At 35.6% G+C, this 20746-nt stretch overlaps 1 protein-coding gene across 1 annotated transcript; it reads right to left on the bottom strand.

The window, feature by feature from the left end:
• Positions 1-6230: 6230 nt before the first annotated feature.
• Positions 6231-9958, bottom strand: LOC143561211 (peptidyl-prolyl cis-trans isomerase CYP21-1-like). The gene is made up of 7 exons (XM_077049339.1): positions 9833-9958; positions 8988-9066; positions 8817-8864; positions 8675-8698; positions 7979-8161; positions 7805-7880; positions 6231-6477 (listed from the first exon to the last, which is right to left on the bottom strand). The coding sequence occupies exons 1-7, from the start codon at positions 9956-9958 to the stop codon at positions 6294-6296; spliced, it is 720 nt and encodes a 239-aa protein (XP_076905454.1). The 3' UTR covers positions 6231-6293.
• Between the last annotated feature and the right edge of the window lie 10788 nt (positions 9959-20746).

Genomic DNA, 20746 nt, shown 5'->3' with positions numbered 1-20746 from the left:
TGATGGTGCATTGGTGTGCTTCAAAAGATTAGCCTTCCTCTTTAATTTTTGTGCTATAATGAAATGAGATGTTAGGTCTGATTTTGATCCTTCATTTTTTTACTATATGTTAATACTGAGTTAATTTTAATCGCTTTATAACTTTTGAAATGTGAAGGGAATGATATTAAAATTCATCATCCATCACTAATGAGTAATGACCTTTACCTATTCAGTTAATCCAATTTGATTTTGTTTATCTTAATCGTTGCAAACATATATGACATAAAGCGAGACCATCAAGTTGCAACTCGTACATGCTCCTTCAATTGGCTATGAGAAACCTTAAATTTGATATTTGTTTAGACTTTAGAGTACCTAACCTAAGTATGTGCTTCAAAGGATCAGCCTACCTCTTCCATTTTATATATCATTGAAATGGGATGTTTTACCAGATTTTAAGCTTTCCTTTCTCTAATATATGTTAACATTGAGAGTTGAATTTTAACCGGTTTAAATTTTAAAATGTGAGCAGAATCATAACAAATTGTCTCATTTTTATTGATGACTTTACCTTTTCGATAAAGACACTAATATATCCAAATATCTAGAGAAAATTTCATGAAATATATATGATCGCTATAAAATAGATAACAAACATGCTATGTTTTGTATTTCCAAAGATACTTTCTGACTATTTATGAAATAAAATGGATCCATAAATTGTTTTGCATTTTTTATATTTAATGTAGAGGTAAAATTTTATCAGAGATGAACTCTTAAACATATAAGAATAGTTAATATAGATTTAACTTGTTCGTGAGTTAAATGACCTATAAAAGAGACGAGACATCTACTTCGAATTAGAAAAGTTGGCGTATGTTAGGTTCTTGTTTTGATTTTAATATATTCAGCCTTTAAAAAAATTAAGAAATAAAGCCTTAGAGCATTCTCATTCAACCCTCTATATTATGTGAGAGATGTTTTTATAATTTAGAGAGTGATTCAGGGTGTTGTGAGTGAAGAGTTTTTATATTTTAGAAAAAGTAGTGATTTTTCTGTATATTTGAAAAGTTACTGTTCATCCCTTATAATTTTTTAATATATTTTGAAAGTTGTTATAAGTGAAGGAAAGAGAAAAGGTAATAATAAAAGGTATAAAAAGTATTATTTAATCGAAATAGAGAGAGAAAATAAAATAAGTTTTAATATAATTTTTGGTTTGGAGATAGAAGATGGAATGAGAATGCTCTTAGCCACTAATTTATTCATATATATCATTCTTCGTTCTTTATTTTGTGTCTTAGCGAGCGTCATCTCAACTTATATTATGCATATCATTCTTTATTCAATTTTTTTTTAATTTATTGTAAATAATAAAAATAAAAAGTAAACCAATAAAAATCTATCATCTTAGCTAATGGAGTAGAATAGTTTGCCCGAACCATTCTCACCACGTAAAGTTGAGGGAAATAGTGAATACCGCTCACCATTCTTTGCCACATCACCTCCTGCTGGCTTCCACGCGAGTGTACCGCATGATCTTAGGGGTTGCATTATTGTGTGACAAGAATCCAACATTAGACAAGTTTTGATACAGAAAATCTATGATAAATTGATAATCTTAGCCAAATTCATAAATGACGAAACTACCCTTTGATAGATCCTAGAAATCCACGTATGCGTGGAACTGTGAAGCGATCCACTGATACAAAGATGTCGGCGCCTATACAGTGTCCCTGTTCTATCACTTTAATTACCAACTATAATATGTATAAACGAAAACCCTAAAAACCTACGTGTCGCGATGTGGTCGCTCCTCTTTTTTATGAAAGCCACCAGATTGCTTGATTTTTAAATGGAGGTCTCTCATTGATTTAACCCAAATTCATGGGTATTGGTCTTACCTAAACCAGATAGCTCTTAAATGGGTTATAACATCTCATTAAATTAAAAATTAATCTTACCAATTGTTTGATATGAAAATTCTATAAAATAGGGATATACTAAAATTTAATATCCAATTTAAAAAAAAAGATATTATTTATAATTAATAAACAATTTTATAGTAAAAAACATAAGCGGGTCATGGGTCACCAAATCCAGATAGTTTTCAAACGGGTTATAACATATCATTTATTTATGAAACCCTTTTATCATCAAACCCTAAGTATATTATTAACTTTCTTACAATAAAGAAAATTAAAATCCAACATATAAATATTAAAAAACGAAAAATGTAAAACAACAATTCTCTAAAGCCATCAGATTGCTTTATTTGTAAATGAAGGTTTCCCACGCATTTGACCTGAATTAAGAGGTAAAGGTCTCAATAAACCCAGATAGCTCTTAAACGGTTTATAACATCTCATTGTATTAAAAATTAATCTCATAAAATATTTGATATGAAAATCTTATAAAATAGGGATATACTAAAAATTATATCCTATTTTATTTGAAAAAAAAGATATTATTTATAATTAATAAACAATTTTATAATAAAGAAAATAAATGGGTAATGGGCATCACCAAACCTAGATAGCTTTTAAACCGGATTATAACATATCATTTATTTGTGAAACCATTTTATCATCAAACCTCAAATATATGAATTATTAACTTTCTTACAATAAATAAAATTAAAATCCAAATATACATAGATAAATATTAAAAACAAATAATGTAAAACAAACCCCGTAATACGGGGGATAAAATCTAGTGTATCATATATTAAGATTTTTGGAAATTTCCCATTATCTTAATAAAAATAATGCATTATTTTAATTTATCGTAAGTAGTTAATTTTCATGAAAAGTTTATTACCAAAAGGTACACTAATATATAATGTATTATCAGTTAAGACCCTATTAAGTTTATTATTATTCGTGATTGTAACATGGTTTTATATTAAACTATTTTACAAGTTTTCATGATTTTGTTAAGTTAAAAGTTACTAGGTACTTGAATATACAAGTCAAGCACTCATTTAGTCAAATACTCTTTAAACAACATGCTACTGATGTATTCTGTTCCCTTTGGGAACATGTCTAGACTTAGGGTTAGGGTCAGACGCATCTAGGGATGAGCTTCGGATGCCGATCCAAAAAATTTGAAATATTTGGTACGGTATCCACTAGATACCGATATTTCATGTAAAATTCGGAAATACCAGTATCGTACCGAACCGTACCAGTACCGTACCGATACCGAAAACTAAAAACTTGGTATCGATTTGATACCGACGGTACCGAATCGGTACCATCAGCACCGGTACCGAAAAACTCATCCCTAGACACATCTGTACGTGTTGTAAAAATCAGTCTAGACGGCCGAGTACTCGACGAATAAACCCCGTCTAGGCCAAGTACTTGGCAAGCATTTCCCAAGTACTTCCCGACTATGCCGAGTACTCGTAATTTCTCCGTCGACCTACCTGGTAGCGCCTATCAATTTCTGCAACCATGATTGTAACAGAAGTTTATATGTTTGAGTTAGTCGGTGGCGGCCCAACAAATTTGGTGGCCTAAAACAAAAAAAAATTTAAGGCCCTTACCAAGAGTTAAAAAAATTAAATTGTAGAATTTATAATTTTTATTTTAAAATTTACCGAGGGGTTATCATGTTTTATAAATGAAACTATAATACTTTGGATTTTCAATTAGAAAACAACGTGATGCGGTGATGCATATAATATAGATTCAAGATAGATAGCTAAGGAAAAATGAAAACAAAATAAATAAGAAATAATATGGATAATCAACAAAAATAAATATACAACTTAAGTGAGTGGGAGTTGGAAAAGCTCTAACTTTAGAAGTTAAGAAATATGCAGGAAACCACTAGGCTAGCATGTAATACTTGTCTCTTTTATCAATTACACATTATTAGTAGACATTCTATATATAAAAATAGTTAATTTTAAATGTGGGCCTTATTTTTTCAGGGGCCTCAAGCCCTATCTTAACCCAACACTTCTGTTGAGCCAGCACTGGAGTTAGTTTACAAAATTTTATGTGGAATCAACAAAGACAATTACCTAAATGGATCATGTCTATTATATTTGGGAGTTCACATACGGACCTGTTGAACCGTTTAGTTTTTACATTTATTTTTTAGGTGTCACTATTATATTTCAAAATTAAAAATTAAAAGAGAAATAAGAATCAAATTGTATAAGTTAAAGGTAACTACTATATATACATTTGTATGTTTTGTTATAAGTTCATATAGGTTATATGGATCGTCATTTTGTCATTGGAAAATCATATCATGTCATCTCACGAAAACTTGTGTCTGACATAATTTTTGGATTTATCTGTTAATCCGAGAACACTGCACCTTTAACACTCGATCTAGAAAAGGCTCTCTATCAAGTTTGGTTCGGAAATAAAAAAGAAAATTAATTTAATAAGTAGTATGCAATCAATTTGTTTAATTTTGTTAGCTAGTTTTAGAAAAATTAATTTACTATTATATATTGTAATTGTTTTCTTTAACCTAATTTGCTTAATGATCAAGTCATCTATTTGTTAGAACATTTGTTAATTTTTTAATCATATTAACATGAATCCCCAAAAACATTTGTTACAATCTCAAAAGTTACCAAAAGGTTCCCGATGGAAATGTCTAGGAATTTATATAGTTGAGCAATATTCTAATCGTTGGTCTCCTGAATCATGTATATTACATAAGCTCTTACATCCATGTGACGTATTATTAACTTGCTATATCTATGTTAAAATATGAATTTTAATTTTAATTACCAGTTTTAAGTAATGAAAAGAATTCAAGAAAATTATCGTTAAGAAATGACTTTCTAAAAGTTGTTTCACTTGACTGAATAACTTAGATTATAAAAATGTTTCAATAAACTCTTTAAACTAAGTTGATGGATGCAATGATGTAAAAACTAAATGCACAGTTTCCTTAATTTTTATCAAGTTAAATGTTTTATCATGTGAAAAACAACCTGACTAAATGGATAAAATCACAAAAGAAAATAAAAAGAGCCATGTTTTTTTAAACAGTTTTCTGATATTAAGCATGAGCATTGTACACCAAACACACTCTCCATATAGTTTACAAACATTAAAATCCAAGTCACAAAGAGACATTTAACAAATGAAAGAAGAGGTAAAAGAGACATCCCTCATGGAGATGAACCAACACCACCAAATCAACACCGATGCCATGCCTGTTACATGTGCGTTTGACATCTTTCTAATGGAACCTACTTAAAACTCATCATGTTGACTCCTAGTGTTTGGAATTAAGGATATATCTGAAGTCAGTTTACATGACCACGCCACGATTATCTTCTCAGGCTCATCTTTTAGATAACCCAAGGTAAGGCCAACCTTGAAGGTTGGACAAAAAGGCCCTTGCTTTATAGCTCTTAAACACGTCATATTTTATATTACCTAGTGTAGAGGTATGACCCGAACTCAACCCACAGACCCCAAGTACCCGACCTAATCCACAAATTCCGTTACACCTACATAGCAAGGAAGATCCACATGGCAAAAGGAATGCTCAAGTTAGCCGATAGAAGTCAACATGTCACCATCATAAACGGAAGTTAGCCAATAGAATTCAACATGTCACTATCAGAAATGGTTACACTGTTTACACAGGCACACTGCCATGTGATAATGACATCAACCCTAATTCATCCACCATAAATACTCCACGACAAAGTAAAATAAGGCATTCAATAACTAACACCTGGGTACTTTACCTTCATTTTACCTAGACGAAGGAACACCAATTCTTACGCCAGATGACGGTCACAGAAAGAACCCATTTCTAGTGTGGTCAACAGCGTTTGTCTTGTAGACTGGCGACCATGATCCAATTGCAATTAGTTAGGAATTTGTTTGGTTAATAATATGTTTTCTGGTAACTCCTTTTTAACCTAGGTTTATGTTTGAAGTCGATTTCAATAATCAAATGCAGACTGTTCTGTACTCAGGCTGAATCTTAAAATGGCCCGCAAATAATATTTACAATTTTGATAGTAAAGTTTATGTGTGCCATAGTCTATGATCGGGCCGCTCAGTTACCTGTTTTTTTTATTTATTATACATATAAAAACAATACTTATAACCCTCAATTTACTACAAAATAAACATGTATGAGTAATAATAAAGTGCAAAGATGAATGATGCACTTGTCAAAAGGTTCTAATGACTGTACTATAAGACATCATCATCAAGAAAAAATGTAGATTGAGATTATATAAAAACATGAAAGCTATCTATAAAGTAAAGCCCCAAGAAACACAATTATAATGGGAAAAATGTGTCATGTAACTGTCACGATTCACTTGTCGTGCTTCGTGTTTCAACATTCCATTCGCTTTTTGGGATTTCACCGGAATTAGCGATGACTACTTTTTTGCGAGGTTTGCCACTATAAGTGCCTGCACTTCCTTCTATGGTATACACATTATCCATCCCTTCTATCACTTTGCCAAACACAACATGTTCTCCATCCAACCTGGAGAAAGAAATCAATGTCATATTGGAAATGTAGATATTAACTGTTCTTGAAGGCTGATTTTCCTGAAAAGATATACATTACACTAGGGGTGTAAATGAGCCGAGCCAAGCCACTCGTAAGCTACTCAAGACAAGACCGTCTCGCTAGAAGCTTGAATCGAGCCAAGCTTAAATGAGCTCAAGCTCAAGCTCAAGCCTAATAATAAAGCTTGTTTAAAAACGAGCCCGAGCCCGAGTTTCACTTATCAAGCTAGATTAGGATCGCAAACATAAACGTTCCTATTATTATATAACAGTTATTTAATATATTTAATATATATTTGCATAATAATAATTAATATATGATAAATTTATGATAGTAATGTAATAATATATATTATCTTTAAATATAAAATAACAACTATAAACACGCATAAAAATAATTATAAATGTATATAAACAAATTAAAAATAATAAACGAGCTGAGCTCGACTTTTGGAAGTTACATATCAGCTCATTTACACACTTGATTAGAGTAAGGTCTTGTCAAAATTATAACAATCTGCTTTTTGAATGGGAAAAGGAAAAACTGAACCCAACCCGAAATCCACATTTGGGACGAATGCGTACGAGATTAGTCTATAAAAATATCCGCGGGTTTGAAACAGGTATGGTATTGTAGATGATACCTGCCTGATAAACCGGACCCATTTACCCGCAACGTAACCGAACATATTATTATATTATATAATTTTAAAAAATATAATAAATAGTGTTGAAATTTGTTGAAATCATTTATAGAACTGTCAGAAGTGTGGTTGAGTGTTTAATATTTCAAGCCAGTTTTTAAGGTGAGTTTAAAACTGGTTTTCGGGTATGGGCATTGCAACAGGTAAATTTTTAACCAAATAAGACCAGAAATGAGTATATTAGACAAGTATGAGACCATGCATGGGACTGGAATAACCAAAACCCGTTCCGTACATGGCTCATTGCCAATTTACTTATTGGTATTAATTTGGCCACAAACTCTTACTTTTTAGGCATTAAAATTATATAGAAGCTCTTTTTTAAAGAATGTGTCAGCACATAGCATAAATAAATTTTGACTAATACTAATACCTTTCATGGTTTACAATTTTAATGGGATGGATGAATTATATGTTAAGAATCTACATAGTTGGCCACTTGGCCTGGGACTTCTAACGCATGAAGTTTCAACAACCAGATTAATTCACTTGCACCACATGACTTTTAACAAATTGCTAAAAGCAGAAAATAGAAATGGCGATGTCAAACCATTTATGTGAAAAATGTAAACTCGGGTACAAGCTCAAAAAACTTACCAGTAGGCCTTAACTGTGGTGATAAAGAATTGTGAGCCATTGGAATCTGGTCCTGAATTTACCATAGCCACCATACCTGCAAAAAAGCATAGCTTCAGAATAATCTAACATATATCATTCAAAAGTTTAAAAATGTAGAGAACAGTAAAAAAAAAATAATAATAAATCAAAAACCTGGATGTGACTGCTTAATTTTGAAATTTTCATCACGAAATGGTCCACCATATATGGATACATTCCCACGCCCATCATGACAGACAATATCTCCACCTTGAATCATAAACCCCGGTATTATACGATGGAATGGTGTCCCTTTATAATGTAGCAGTTTACCACTTGCACTTTTTCCCAATTCGCCTGGTAAAAACAAAAAGTTAGAAAATGTAAATACAAAAAATAACTTTCTATATATAGGGTGTTTGGACGTGGATTTAACTTTGTTATTGGAACTTGAAGTCACAATGTTTTCAGTATTTTGTGAAAATGTTTACAATTAAAAAGCAAAATGTGGCAATATCAAAATCAATTTTCAAGATAAAGGGCCATACGCATAAAGGAGTTGCGAACTTTGGTCGTTATGTTTTGGGTAACAGACTTATGTTTGGCCTGAAACAACCATCAAAGTTTAAACATTTGACTTAAGGTAATCACTAAGATAAACCAGTTTGGTTTTCAAGCATCACATAAAAAACATTAACAGTCACACATTAAAATTGGCCGGCTGTGGTGTTACTGCGTTAGATACTTAGATTTACCTCAAATCAATCTTTTAAGAAGTTGGTTACTTTAAATCAAACTAATAGCAACTTTGATGGTTTTTTCTCATAAATAAAATCTTATAAATCTAACAGAAGTTGGAACCATAGTTACCTGTGCAGAGGGCACGGAAATTTTCTGCAAAGATGAAAACAATGAAGAATAAGTTAAAATGAATAATATTTTGGGGTCAAGAAGAAGAAGCAAAATGCACCATTAACATTACAAAAAAGAAAAGAAAAGGTTAAAAGCTTACCAACAGTTTTTGGCACAACATCACCATACAACCCGATAACAATTCTTCCTACAGTATAAGTATATAAGGTTAGAACATAACATACACGAATATAATATAATGAAAAATGTATACGATGGGTACATTAGTCAAAATACAACATCAACTGTATATAGACACAAAGAACAATACCTAAACGTTGCTTATCAACATCCACATCCAAGAATACTCTGTGTGTAATTTTATGCACCTCCTCCACTGTATCTTCCTCCTATATAATTATAAGTCACCCGTAAAAGAAAGTTAACAAATATTATGTTCTATGCAGTTAAAGCGGTCCAAAATCAAATAGCGATCAAGGGACGCTATTTGAGCTACAGGTTATCACGGTGGGATAGTGGTAATATTAATATCATGCAAAATTTATATAATCCCATACTAATAGTAATATCAAAGTGAAAACACAAAATTGTCAAAAGAAACAGTCAAAAGTTTTGTGAGTGTTAAAACTATGAAGCTAAAGGAGAAAGCTAGAAATTGACAATAATCCTGAAAGCAGTCATAATAATTTATATATCAGAAACAGACAGTCTTCTAAATCTAGAAAGGGTACAAATACACAATGGATTGCAAATTATAACACAATGTTGGTTAGTATAACACAATGGTGAGGGAAACAGACACAATGACGAAAATAAACAAAAAACCCAATGACGCATCAAAGGACACATGATCCGAACATAAATTCTAAATCTACAAGCTAGGAATCGAAAAGCAAAAACCTAAAATCTAGTATTGTAGAGTTTGACGAGGCAGCTCCAATGCCGCTAGTTTGAGTTCAATCGGAGTCCGTTTGACACCCTTCCAAAGACTATGTATATTAACCCAACCCTTCAGAAACAATCCTAACTGTAAACCCTAATGTTGTATCATTATCCTAATTGAGATCAAAAAACTGAATCTAAAGACAACTTGTGCCCTAAATAGCTCGAAAAATAATCAATATAATCCAAACCTAACTCAGTTCAAGCAATTACCTGTTGAGAGAACGGTGAGAAGGTAAGAAACACAATAACCAAACCGATCAAAAACACAATAACAAATCGCAGATTCCACAACTCTCGAGCCATTTCCGGTTTTGAATCTTCGTGTTTCTCATGCATTCACCCAGTATTCAAATCCTCAATAATGAACGAAAGAAGAAGCTTCTTGTTGGAGTGGATTACAGCGTAGCGTATCCGAGTCAGTGAATTAATAAATAATAAATTAATCCTCCGGTATTGGTGCTGAACTAACTGGCCAGAACATGGAGAACTGATGATCGATTTGTTTGTCGTTTCGTTTCGTTTGGTGTATTTCAATTAAGTTATTGAATCTGGATCGTGTCCACCAACCAGAGATGGATAGATATGTTTGTTTACAGTTTACACACCCACAACGTGTTTGACAAAATGTCTCACTGAGACGAATACGGATACCCAATACAACTTGTTTCCGAATTGAATTTTATAGCCCATTTAGTGTCATAGCATCGGCCCATTAACATTCTACAACTGTTTTGGGCCCACCTTGCTTACTTGAGAATCCATGATTTTATTCGATGGCGAAAACGGCCCGAGCCCGTTAAATGAAAGGACGGAATTCGGTTGAAGGAACAGGGTTCGAACCGGCTATCTGGTTTCTCCAAATGTGAAAGCGTTGGTTACTTTGTATTCGGTTTTTGCTTCACTTTTGCTATTCTCTTTTAGAATTAATAAATTCTTCTTTTCATTGATGGTATGAAGTGATGATGTTATTAGAAAAATAAAAAACTTTATGTAATGGTAAAAAAACTTTCAATATTGTATTAATTAGGTTTCTCTAAATTTTTTTTTTGTTTTAATTAGGTTACTCATACAATTTATGCGTCTCGATTAAATCACTCAACTTTCACCTTATGTACTAATCATATGCTTATTTACCAAAATAACATAAAGTTTAGTAGCTATAACCGATCATCACTAGGGTTAGAACATAAAATTTAGTTAATTGATGTTTGAGTACTTTAATATATTTTCGAAACAACGTCGACCGGTAACCGTTTAATCCGGCAATTGTCCTACGTGGCGGCGGCGTAGATAGAGGATTCGAGCTGTATTACGACGACGGAGCAAGCTCCGGTCTACAGCCGTTACCGGCGACGATGTCGGAGTTTCTAATGGGATATGGATTCGATAGGTTACTCTTTCTAATACTTAATTACCCATCGTTCACTGTCTTCCAGCCACATCGTATTTCACGGCGATGGTTGTTTCACGGCGGTGGTGGGTTCTGTTTGTTTGTGGCAGTGGTGGTGTGGGGTTGGGGGTGATGCAGACGAGAGAGAGAGAGACGTTTTGTTTTTTTATTTATTAAAACATTTTTAATTAAATAGGTAAATTGAACATGACCTGACTTAATGAGAAAATCTAACCGAGTTAGCGAAAAATACAAACGCTGTTGGATTTTGAAATGTAAAGGACAAAAAAATCAATTTTGAAAATTAGGGACCACGAGTGAAATTTGGGTGAAAGATAAAGGACAATTTCTATAATTTTGTTTTTTTCTAAATTAGAATAATTTTAGGGGAAAAAAACATGTTATTTTGAAACTTTCAATCTCTCTAATTAGAATTTTCTTTAATACAAAATTTTGAAATTTAGTGCTTCTCGAGAAAACAAACAAATGTAATTTTCTAAATTTTAATAATTTAAAAACAAAAAAAAACATGCTATTGTGAAAGTTTCAAATTCAAATTTTCTAAATGGGATTTTATTAATAAAAAATTGAAATCTAGTGATTTTCGAGAATACAAACAAATGCAAACTTTCAAAACTTCAATAAATTAAAAAAAAAAACAAAAAAACGAACTCCGAGTTAAACATAAAAAATTTGTCAGCAACCTTGTTATGACAACAAAAAAAAATAGAGTAATATATTTGACACGGTGCTAAAATGAGGAGGTTAGGCTTTTATGTAGGAGGATGATATGGTGGTGTATGTCCCACAAATCTTCTTCTTATTATTAAATAATGCCATGACAGCAAGAATACTAATGAAGTTAAGGTTCGTCAAGTTTGGGATTGCCAGAAACAAATAGAGTGAAATTGGAGAGTGATGGGTAACAAATCAAAAGTTAAGAGTGATATTAACCAACGAGTGAAAGTTAGGAATATTAAAAACCAATATCCCTTAAAAAAACAAGTTATTTTTTTGTTTTTGAAGAACAAAACCACAATCTTTTGTTCTGAATATGCTATTGGAGGTTACATACATTTAGGTGGTGTTTGTTTTTGCTTAAAACATCTGCAGGAGTCTTATATCTACGGGTGCGCAGACATAAGCTTCTGAAGACTGTTTGTTTTTTTTTAAGTAAGATCTGCAAATTACTTTTATGGTCTTAAAAAAGAAGTTATTGTTTAACTTCTTCACACTTCTTAACATCCTACGAACACCCAATGTCCAACACCACCACCCATCGTGCGCCGCCACCACCACCACCACCCACCGTCCGCCACCACCACCGTCCATCACCACCACCACCCACCGTCCGCCACAACCACCGTTCACTACCACCACCCACCACCACCACCACCATCCACCACCCACCACTACCACTACCACCATCCATCACCACCACCACCACCCATCCATCGGGCACAACCATCGTCCACTACACCACCCATCGTCCGCCACCACCACCCACCACCACCACATACCATCCGCCACCAACACCGTCCACCACCCACCACCACCGTCCATCACCGCCACCACCACCACCCACCTGTCAGCCACAACCATCGTCCACTACCACCACCCACCGTCCGCCACCGTCCACCACCCACCACCATCACCGTCCATCACCACCACCACCCACCGTCCGCCACCACCACCGTCCACCGCCCACCACCAACTATTTTACTAGTCTACTGACGTTAAATGACTTCTATCTGCTATAATATGTATGATAGGTAACTAATTTTTCAGCTTATGCAGACGATACCCAGTTTATAAAACAAACAGTATTATATTTTCAAATTGCAGACCTTTAGACCACATATTCAGTTGCAGACATGAAATCAGATGAAATCAGATTGCAGATAGTTTTTGTCTTCAAAAAACAAACAGCACCTTAGTTAAATCTTATCTTATCTTACTTTACTAATAAACAAAAAATAACGATGCTTACTTGTCCTAACCACATTCAATCCTAGCATAAATCTTTTAATCTCTCTTCTCTTTAATCCATGCTATGGGTCATGGGTGAAGTAGTTTGACCCATAAGTTACCACATTTTCAATATATCTTACTATACTAATAAACAAAAATAATGATCCTTAGTTGTCCTAACCACATTCAATCATAGTATAAATCTTTTAATCTCTGTTCTCTTTAATCCATGCTATCCATGGGTCATGGGTGAAATAGTTTGACCCATAAGTTACCACATTTTCAATATATTTGAAGATATTATAATTATGCCCGTTTACAACAATTTAATACCTAAAATATAATTATGCTCAATGTATACCTTAGTTTTTATTAAAGAAATTAACATTTTGTAACAATAAGTGTTGAGTCGGATTTTTAATAAGGAAGATTGGAATCTTCTCAACCTCCTCAGAAAACGGCCAAGTATGGACTTCGAGCAAGCCTAGACGATCGAGCATGGTTTACTACTTCGAGCAAGGTCTTCAGAACCTTAAATGGTTAATTCTTCTAAGTGGTAAGGCTTCGAGCAAGCTACACTTCAACGAGCAAGAGTGTTCTTCTATCTAGCATGGATTGCCAATCGAGCAAACAGCTTGATCATACAAGATTTAACCAAGTGTTACGAGCACAGGATGATCGAGCACATGGAGACAGGCATGGATGCAATAAGAAGATGTCATGTGATCAAAGCAAGGACTTCGAGCACAGTTCAGTTCCCCGAGGAAGATTTACATCCGGGCATGCTAAAGATTGCTGAATAAGAAGACTGAAGACATCAAGAAGAATGAGCTTGCTAGATGGACTAGTTCGACCAAAGCATGAATTAGTAAAGAGGAATGAAGCTTGCTGGAGGGGAATATCTTCACTGATGATATTCTAAGTAAAGTATGCTCGAGGACATTCATCGAGCATACCTAGCATAGTGAGTCTGCTCGAGAAAGATTGCTACCTTGCTCGAGGACTTAACACCTGTATTATTTTGTATTTCATTATGTAATGATTAGGAACTTCTATAAGTAATGTCAGGGTCTATAAATAGGGTCCTAGGTTTCCATTTAGGACAGATGAGACGGATACAGATAAGGACGCACAGAATACGAGAAACATTCAAAAATAATATTCTATTTGTTTCCTCGTACTGCCGCCGCCGCCGTCACACATGAAACCCTAGACATTCCTTTCACTGTTTCATTAATGACTCATTTAATACAGTGAATCTTTGTCTTTGAATGTGCTTTTATTGATTACTTATTATCGTTTCGTGTTTGTTATTTTCACTCCTTCGTTCCCACTTGTTGGATATCCTGATTCCGCCCGGATATTCAATAGGCCTTTGGGTTATTGAGTTGGTGTGTTCTTGTCAACATTTTCTAAGGTTTCACCCGACTCACGGTCCTGACAAGCCTGAATCTTCAAATGCGCAAGAACAGTCCTTAAACAGTAATGACTTATGGTACATGGACAGTGGATGTTCCAGGCACATGACCTGTGACAAAGGAGTTCTCATCAACCATGAAAGAAAATATGAAGGGCCAGTTGCTTTTGGGAGTGATGAAAATGGAGGGAAGATTGTTGGAAGAGGAACACTCTCCAATGGCAAAGTATCCTTTGAGAATGTGTTGCATGTTGAAGGACTACAATACAATCTACTCAACATTTCTCAAGTTTGTGATAAAGGGTACAAGGTGGCCTTCAATGATGAACACTGCCTGATTTTGAAGCCTGAGTTTGTGATTCCAACTGAGATGATTATGATGATGGCTCCAAGAAATGGCAACCTCTATGAGCTAAGAATGAACACTGCTACATCTAGAGGTGGTTCATGCTTTGTTTCCAAAGCTACTGAAAATGAGACCAAACTGTGGCATAGAAAAATGTGTCATGTAAACTTGAAGAACATGAACAAACTAGTGAAGGGTGAACATGTTGCAGGCCTTCCCACAAGAGAGTTCAAACTAGAAGAAAAATGCACATCTTGCCTCAAAGGGAAACAACATAAATCCTCACATAAGGGCAAAATGATAAACACCATTGATGAGGTCTTGGAACTGTTACACATGGATCTATTTGGTCCTGTAAACGTTCCAAGTATTGGAAAGAAGAGATATTTCCTAGTGATCACTAATGATTATTCAAGGTTTACTTGGGTATACTTCATGGGCAGCAAGGATGAAACCCCAGAATTGATCAGATCCTATGTGTTAAAGATGGAAAATCAGCTTGAAAGGAAGGTCAAAGTCATTAGAAGTGACAATGGGACAGAATTCAAGAATGGAACAATGGAAGAATTCTGCACTTCGAAGGGGATATTTAACAATACAGTGCACCTAGAACTCCTGAACAGAATGGTGTTGCAGAAAGAAGAAACAGAACCTTGATTGAAGCTCCAAGGACTATGATTGCTGATGCAAAACTGCCGGTCACTTTTTTGATAGAAGAAATCAACACTGCATGTTATGTGCAGAACAGGGTTCTACTAAATAAGGCTCAAAACAAGACTCCATATGAGGTTATCTTCAAAAGAAAACCCTATGTGAAGTTCTTGAAGCCTTTTGGATGCAGATGCTCACTGTTGAATACAAAGGACTATCTAAACAAATTCCAGTCAAAATCTCTGGAATGTTTCTTTATGGGATACTCATCTCATTGAAAGGCTTATAGAGTCTATGTGAAGGAGCACATGGTGGTCATTGAGTCTTAAGATATAATATTCAATGAAAATCACTTTAATAATGTTGAAGGTCCCAAATGGCTGTTTGACTTGGAAAAGATGATCAAATCTTTCAAAATCTACAATGAAGATATGGATGACAGCATGTACAGAACAAGCCCCTTGAAGATAAGGGAAAACAAAAACAAGTTGATCTGGACAAGCTATGGTCATTTGTTGCTCCTGAAACAAATGGATTTAATTTTGAAAGAAGCAACTAACAAACTGCTGAAGTTGATCTGAACGAACAAGTTGCAGCAGTTGAAGTTTCTAATGAATGTCCAAGTGAAGTAGAGAGTGAACCCATTCAAAGTCAACAACCTGTTCAGTCTGAAAGGATAAATCAATTTGAAGATAGGTTTCAGTTTTTGTTTGACTCTCTACAATTTGGGTCAAATGAAGCATCATCATCAGAGATTAATCAAGTTCAAGCAACTGATGAAGTTCAAGAGAGAATTGAAAATGAATCTGCTGAGTTAAATATGACCAATCTAGAGACAGAAGTGTCTGCACAACAAGTTGTGCAGACCACCTCTGTTGAAAGATATCACCCTACAGAAAATATAATAGGAGACTTGCATGAAAGAGTGACTAGAAGCTCTTCTGAAAAGGCAAACATCTGTCTGTATGCCTGCTTCTTATCCCAAGTTGAACCAAAGAACATTAATCAAGCTTTGAAAGACAACAGCTGGGTAGAAGCTATGCAGAAAGAGTTAGCCCAATTCAGAGACTTACATGTATGGGACTTGGTTGACAAGCCTAGAGGCAAGTATGCTATTGGAACAAAATGGGTGTTCAGAAACAAGAAAGATGAAAGGGGGATAGTGATCAAGAACAAAGCAATATTGGTGGCTCTAGGATGCTTACAGGAAGAAGGAGTGGACTTTGAAGAGGCACAATATGTGCGCTCAGTTAGAGCTTGACGAGGAGAACATGGAGTTGGAAAACATGATTACTTTTCTCAGAAACTCCAACTTAAGAGTAGCACTAACTGAGAACCCCATAATTTACAGGAACCATATTACAGATTTTTGGGGTCAGCGACCTATGTAAATGATGTGAACGGGAAGAGAATTGAGGCCTCTATCCTCAATAATGATATTGAAGTAACAGAAGCCTCTATTAGAGCTGCGTTGGAACTCAATGACAATTTTGATGCTCAACCATCCTACTCTGTCCCCAGATTATTGAGAGTCTTTTAAGAGACTATGGGATACCAAGGAGGTGTGAAGGAGGGCTAATTGCAGAAGGGAAGTTTTCCCCTAATCTACCATTTTCTGATACATCACGTCATCCAGTCCTTATCTCCAAGGAGAGGGACTTGGACATTATTTAGTAGAGAGCTCGGGACTCTCACTGTGGCAATACACTACCAACAACCCTTTAACATTTCAAGACTTATCTTCCAAGGGTTAGTGTCAAGTGCAGAGAAAGAAGTAAATCAGAGGTTTCTTATGTATCCTCGTTTCCTGCAAATTTTGATAAACAGAGCTTTACCGGATCTTCAACGAACAGGACAGATATTAAGATTACAAGATCCCAACATCTGCAAACGGATGAAAGATGCCAAGAGCAACTCTGAAGATAATGATGATTGGGATGTACTCCCATGGTTTCTTGTGCTAGCACTAGGAGCTATTAATGTACCTAGAACCCCTAGGAACAATGATGATGAAGAGGATGATGATGGAAATGATGATGGTGCTGATGTTGAAAATGATCAGAATGATGGAGGAGATGATGGTCCGAATGATGATAATGCTATGGATATGGTCAATGTTGAACATGCTCAAGATGTAATTATGCCTCAAATTGAATTTATTGCTCATGAAGGAGATGATGCAGAGATAATGGGTGGAGACACTGAGATGGATGTTACTGCAAATCAAGGGGGCAATGAAGAACCAAGTTTGGAGGTAAATGAAGAAACAACCCAACCAGTTGAGGGTGGAGCCGCAGAAGGTATGGATGACGAAGTATTTGTGGCAAATGTTATATCAGATGTTGCTGATACCATTGAGAAGATAACTCCACCAGATTCACCACCACCTGAAGTTTACAATGATGACACAGACTCCATTGACCTCAATGATGTAACTGACAATGTTTATTCCTCCCCAGCTACAACTGAACCTGCCTTATCTGATGCTGAACCAATTGATGACACTCATGTCCCTACACCACCTACATCTCTACTACAAGATCCACTTCATACCTCACCACCTCAACCATCCCAACCTATTCAAGCCACACACATTCCAACACCACAAGCCACATACATTCCAACACCACCATCTTCCCCAGTAAAAGATCAAACTACTACTACCACTACCCCACTAACTCAAATCAATTCCATCTTCTGAACCTTATAAAGTACCATCTCCTGAAACAGCTGAATCAGAACCTTTCTCTGAGCCTGCCCCAAAGCCTACCCAACAAACTCCACCATCCAATCCAGATATCTTTGACCTTATAAATGAAAACATGAACCTGGAATTCGAAAACATCTTGTTGAAAGAGAAAAATGATGTTTTGGAGTCACGGAACAAAGGGTTGGAGGCTGCGTTGAATGAAGCTTTAATGAGAATTCAAACCCTAGAGGGGCAGCCTGAGGTTGAGAAGACCTCAGATGCACCAAAACAGGGGGAGAAAATTGAATGTGCAGAAGGTTTAAAAATAATTGGAGAGTTATATGAAAGTTCTGATAAAGAAGTTATGGAGGTTGGACCATCAGATGCACTAAGCATGATAAATCAAGCATATGAAGATGGAGAATCTGGTGATGAGGGGGAGAGTGAAAGTGAAGATGAAACTGAAGAGGATAAGATGAAAAGGAAAGAAAAAGGGAAAGGGATTTCCTTTACAGATGTTGACTTACATCCCTTGTCCCAACACAAAGTTCAATCTGATGATATACTGTACAGAGAAAATGTAATTGATCCCGACGTAGCAGAAGTTGAATATGTAAAGACTGCCATGAGATTAATGAATGAAGATTTGGAGTTTCTGGATAGAGAAGATGAGGAGGAAATACCTCAAGAAGTGCTTGAAGCATTAATAAACATGAAGAAGAAAGAAAAGGAGGATGAGAGAAGGATGAAAGAGGCAGATGAGGCAATTAAGGCCACACTGGATGCTCTAAGAGCAAATCTGAAGGTTGATGAACAAGAACATGACACAACTGAAGAACCAGTGACAACTGAGCCTGAAGAGTTTATGGAAACTGAACCTGTCAATACTGAGATGGAAACTGATAAAGAACAAGAATTTGGTTTGGGATTAAGAGAAGAACCTGAAAGAGATGAGTCGCTAAAAATGCCATGGAAAGTGTATGAAAAGTTCATTGCTCAGTTAGTTATGCTTTGAACACATTTTGACATTCTATTACATCCGGAGGAGTTTAGACCAGAAACTGTGGCTGCCGCCAGAAGAGCTCAAGAAGAACAAAGACAGGAGCAGTGGAAGAAAAGCCAACTCCTGCTGAAAGACAAACCTGAACCAATAATAGATGAAGTTTGTGATGAAGATGATCATGAAATAGAAGAGATCAGTGATGAAGAATCTAAGTGTTGGTGCATAATGTCAGCAGTTCATAGTCTAGTGTCTGTAATCGAGTCTGTAATGATTAATTATGTTTTATATGTCTTAAGCGAAGTTACTAACAAGTTCGCTGTTTAGGCGAACTTGTTAGTCAAGCGAAGTTATGGACAACTTCGCCTGAACATGCCAGGCGAAGTTGTCGTGTATTTATATAGGTTACGGCTTAGCTTAGAAAGAGAGTTCGTGTGATCATTATCGAAGTTACGAGAGCTGTAACGTGAGGACGAGAGTTCGTGTCTGTAATAGTGATATTGTATCACGTGTTTTGGTTATAATATAACGTGTTTGTTTATCGTATCGTGTTTGATCTATTCGTGTCTTCTACGCTCGTAACGACCTACGCAGGGATTCCGCACCTACGTAGATCGAGATATCCCGTGCAGATCCATCCAGGGAACCTACAATTGGTATCAGAGCTTCGGCTCGATTGTGTGGTTCGGGATATTCACGCGGGTGTAGAAATCGTCCCGTTTCGACTATTCGCGGGACGTGTTTTCTGTGTTTTTGTGTCATTCTTACCTCCTACCATCGTATTCAACCCTTTACACCATCAAAAACCTCGAAAAGCCCAGAAATCAGATCTGCAGAAACTTCGTGTTCATCAGGCGAAGTTGCCGTCACTGTTCGTAGGGTTTCGGCGAAGATATAAGGTTAAGCGAAGTTATCAACAACTTCGCCTACCTTCTCAAGTTCGCCTAACTCAAGCGAAGTTCTATACAACCTCGCCTACTTCCTAAGTTCGCTTACCCTAAGCGAAGTTACACTCAACTTTGCCAAGTCACGCGAATTTAAGAAAGATCCAGCGAAGTTAAGTCTAAGCGAAGTTATCCGTAACTTCTCATACAGTACTTTTCAGAAGAAATTTTTTTGATTTTTTTGGGTTTCTTAGTTTTCGAGAAAGATGTCATCAATTAACATCTCTGAGTTAGTAAAGATGGAAGTAGAAGCAGGCTCAGCTACAAAAGCACCAAGGTTGCTGAAGGGAACCGATTTCGTTGCATGGAAGGATCAGTTCGAACAATATGTCAAGTACCAGGATGCGAAAATGTGGGTATGCATCCAGGATGGTTATATTCCACCAACTATGGAGTACGAAGGTCGTGATCAGATCAAGAAGTACAGCAAAATGGAAGATGAAGAGAAAAAGATGTATGAGGCCGAGAGCAAGGCTCATGCTGCTATCACTATGGCTCTTCCACAAGAGATCCTTCATACGTTTAGAAAGTACAAGACAGCAAGAGAGCTTTGGGAAGCTCTTGAGAACCGGTTTGAAGGAAATGTGGGAATCCGTGCTTCGAAGATCAAATTGCTCAAAACCCAGTTCTCAGTCTTCAAGTATTTGAAGAATGAATCTCTAGATGATATCATCACCCGATATTATCATCTGATGACTGAACTGAGCAACTATTCA

Source organism: Bidens hawaiensis, unplaced genomic scaffold (genome assembly GCF_021521415.1).
Source record: "Bidens hawaiensis isolate Kalapana, Puna unplaced genomic scaffold, B.hawaiensis_p1.1 tig00020642_1, whole genome shotgun sequence".
NCBI lineage: Eukaryota > Viridiplantae > Streptophyta > Magnoliopsida > Asterales > Asteraceae > Bidens > Bidens hawaiensis.
This window is presented reverse-complemented; position numbering and strand designations above follow the sequence as displayed.

Coding starts and splice junctions, on each gene's coding strand:
- LOC143561211 (XM_077049339.1), bottom strand. CDS start 9,958: ATGCATGAGAAACACGAAGATTCAAAACCGGAAATGGCTCGAGAGTTG. Junction 8,865..8,987: donor TGTTGATAAGCAACGTTTAG/GTATTGTTCTTT, acceptor CTTATACTGTAG/GAAGAATTGTTATCGGGTTG. Junction 8,699..8,816: donor TGTTGTGCCAAAAACTGTTG/GTAAGCTTTTAA, acceptor TCATCTTTGCAG/AAAATTTCCGTGCCCTCTGC.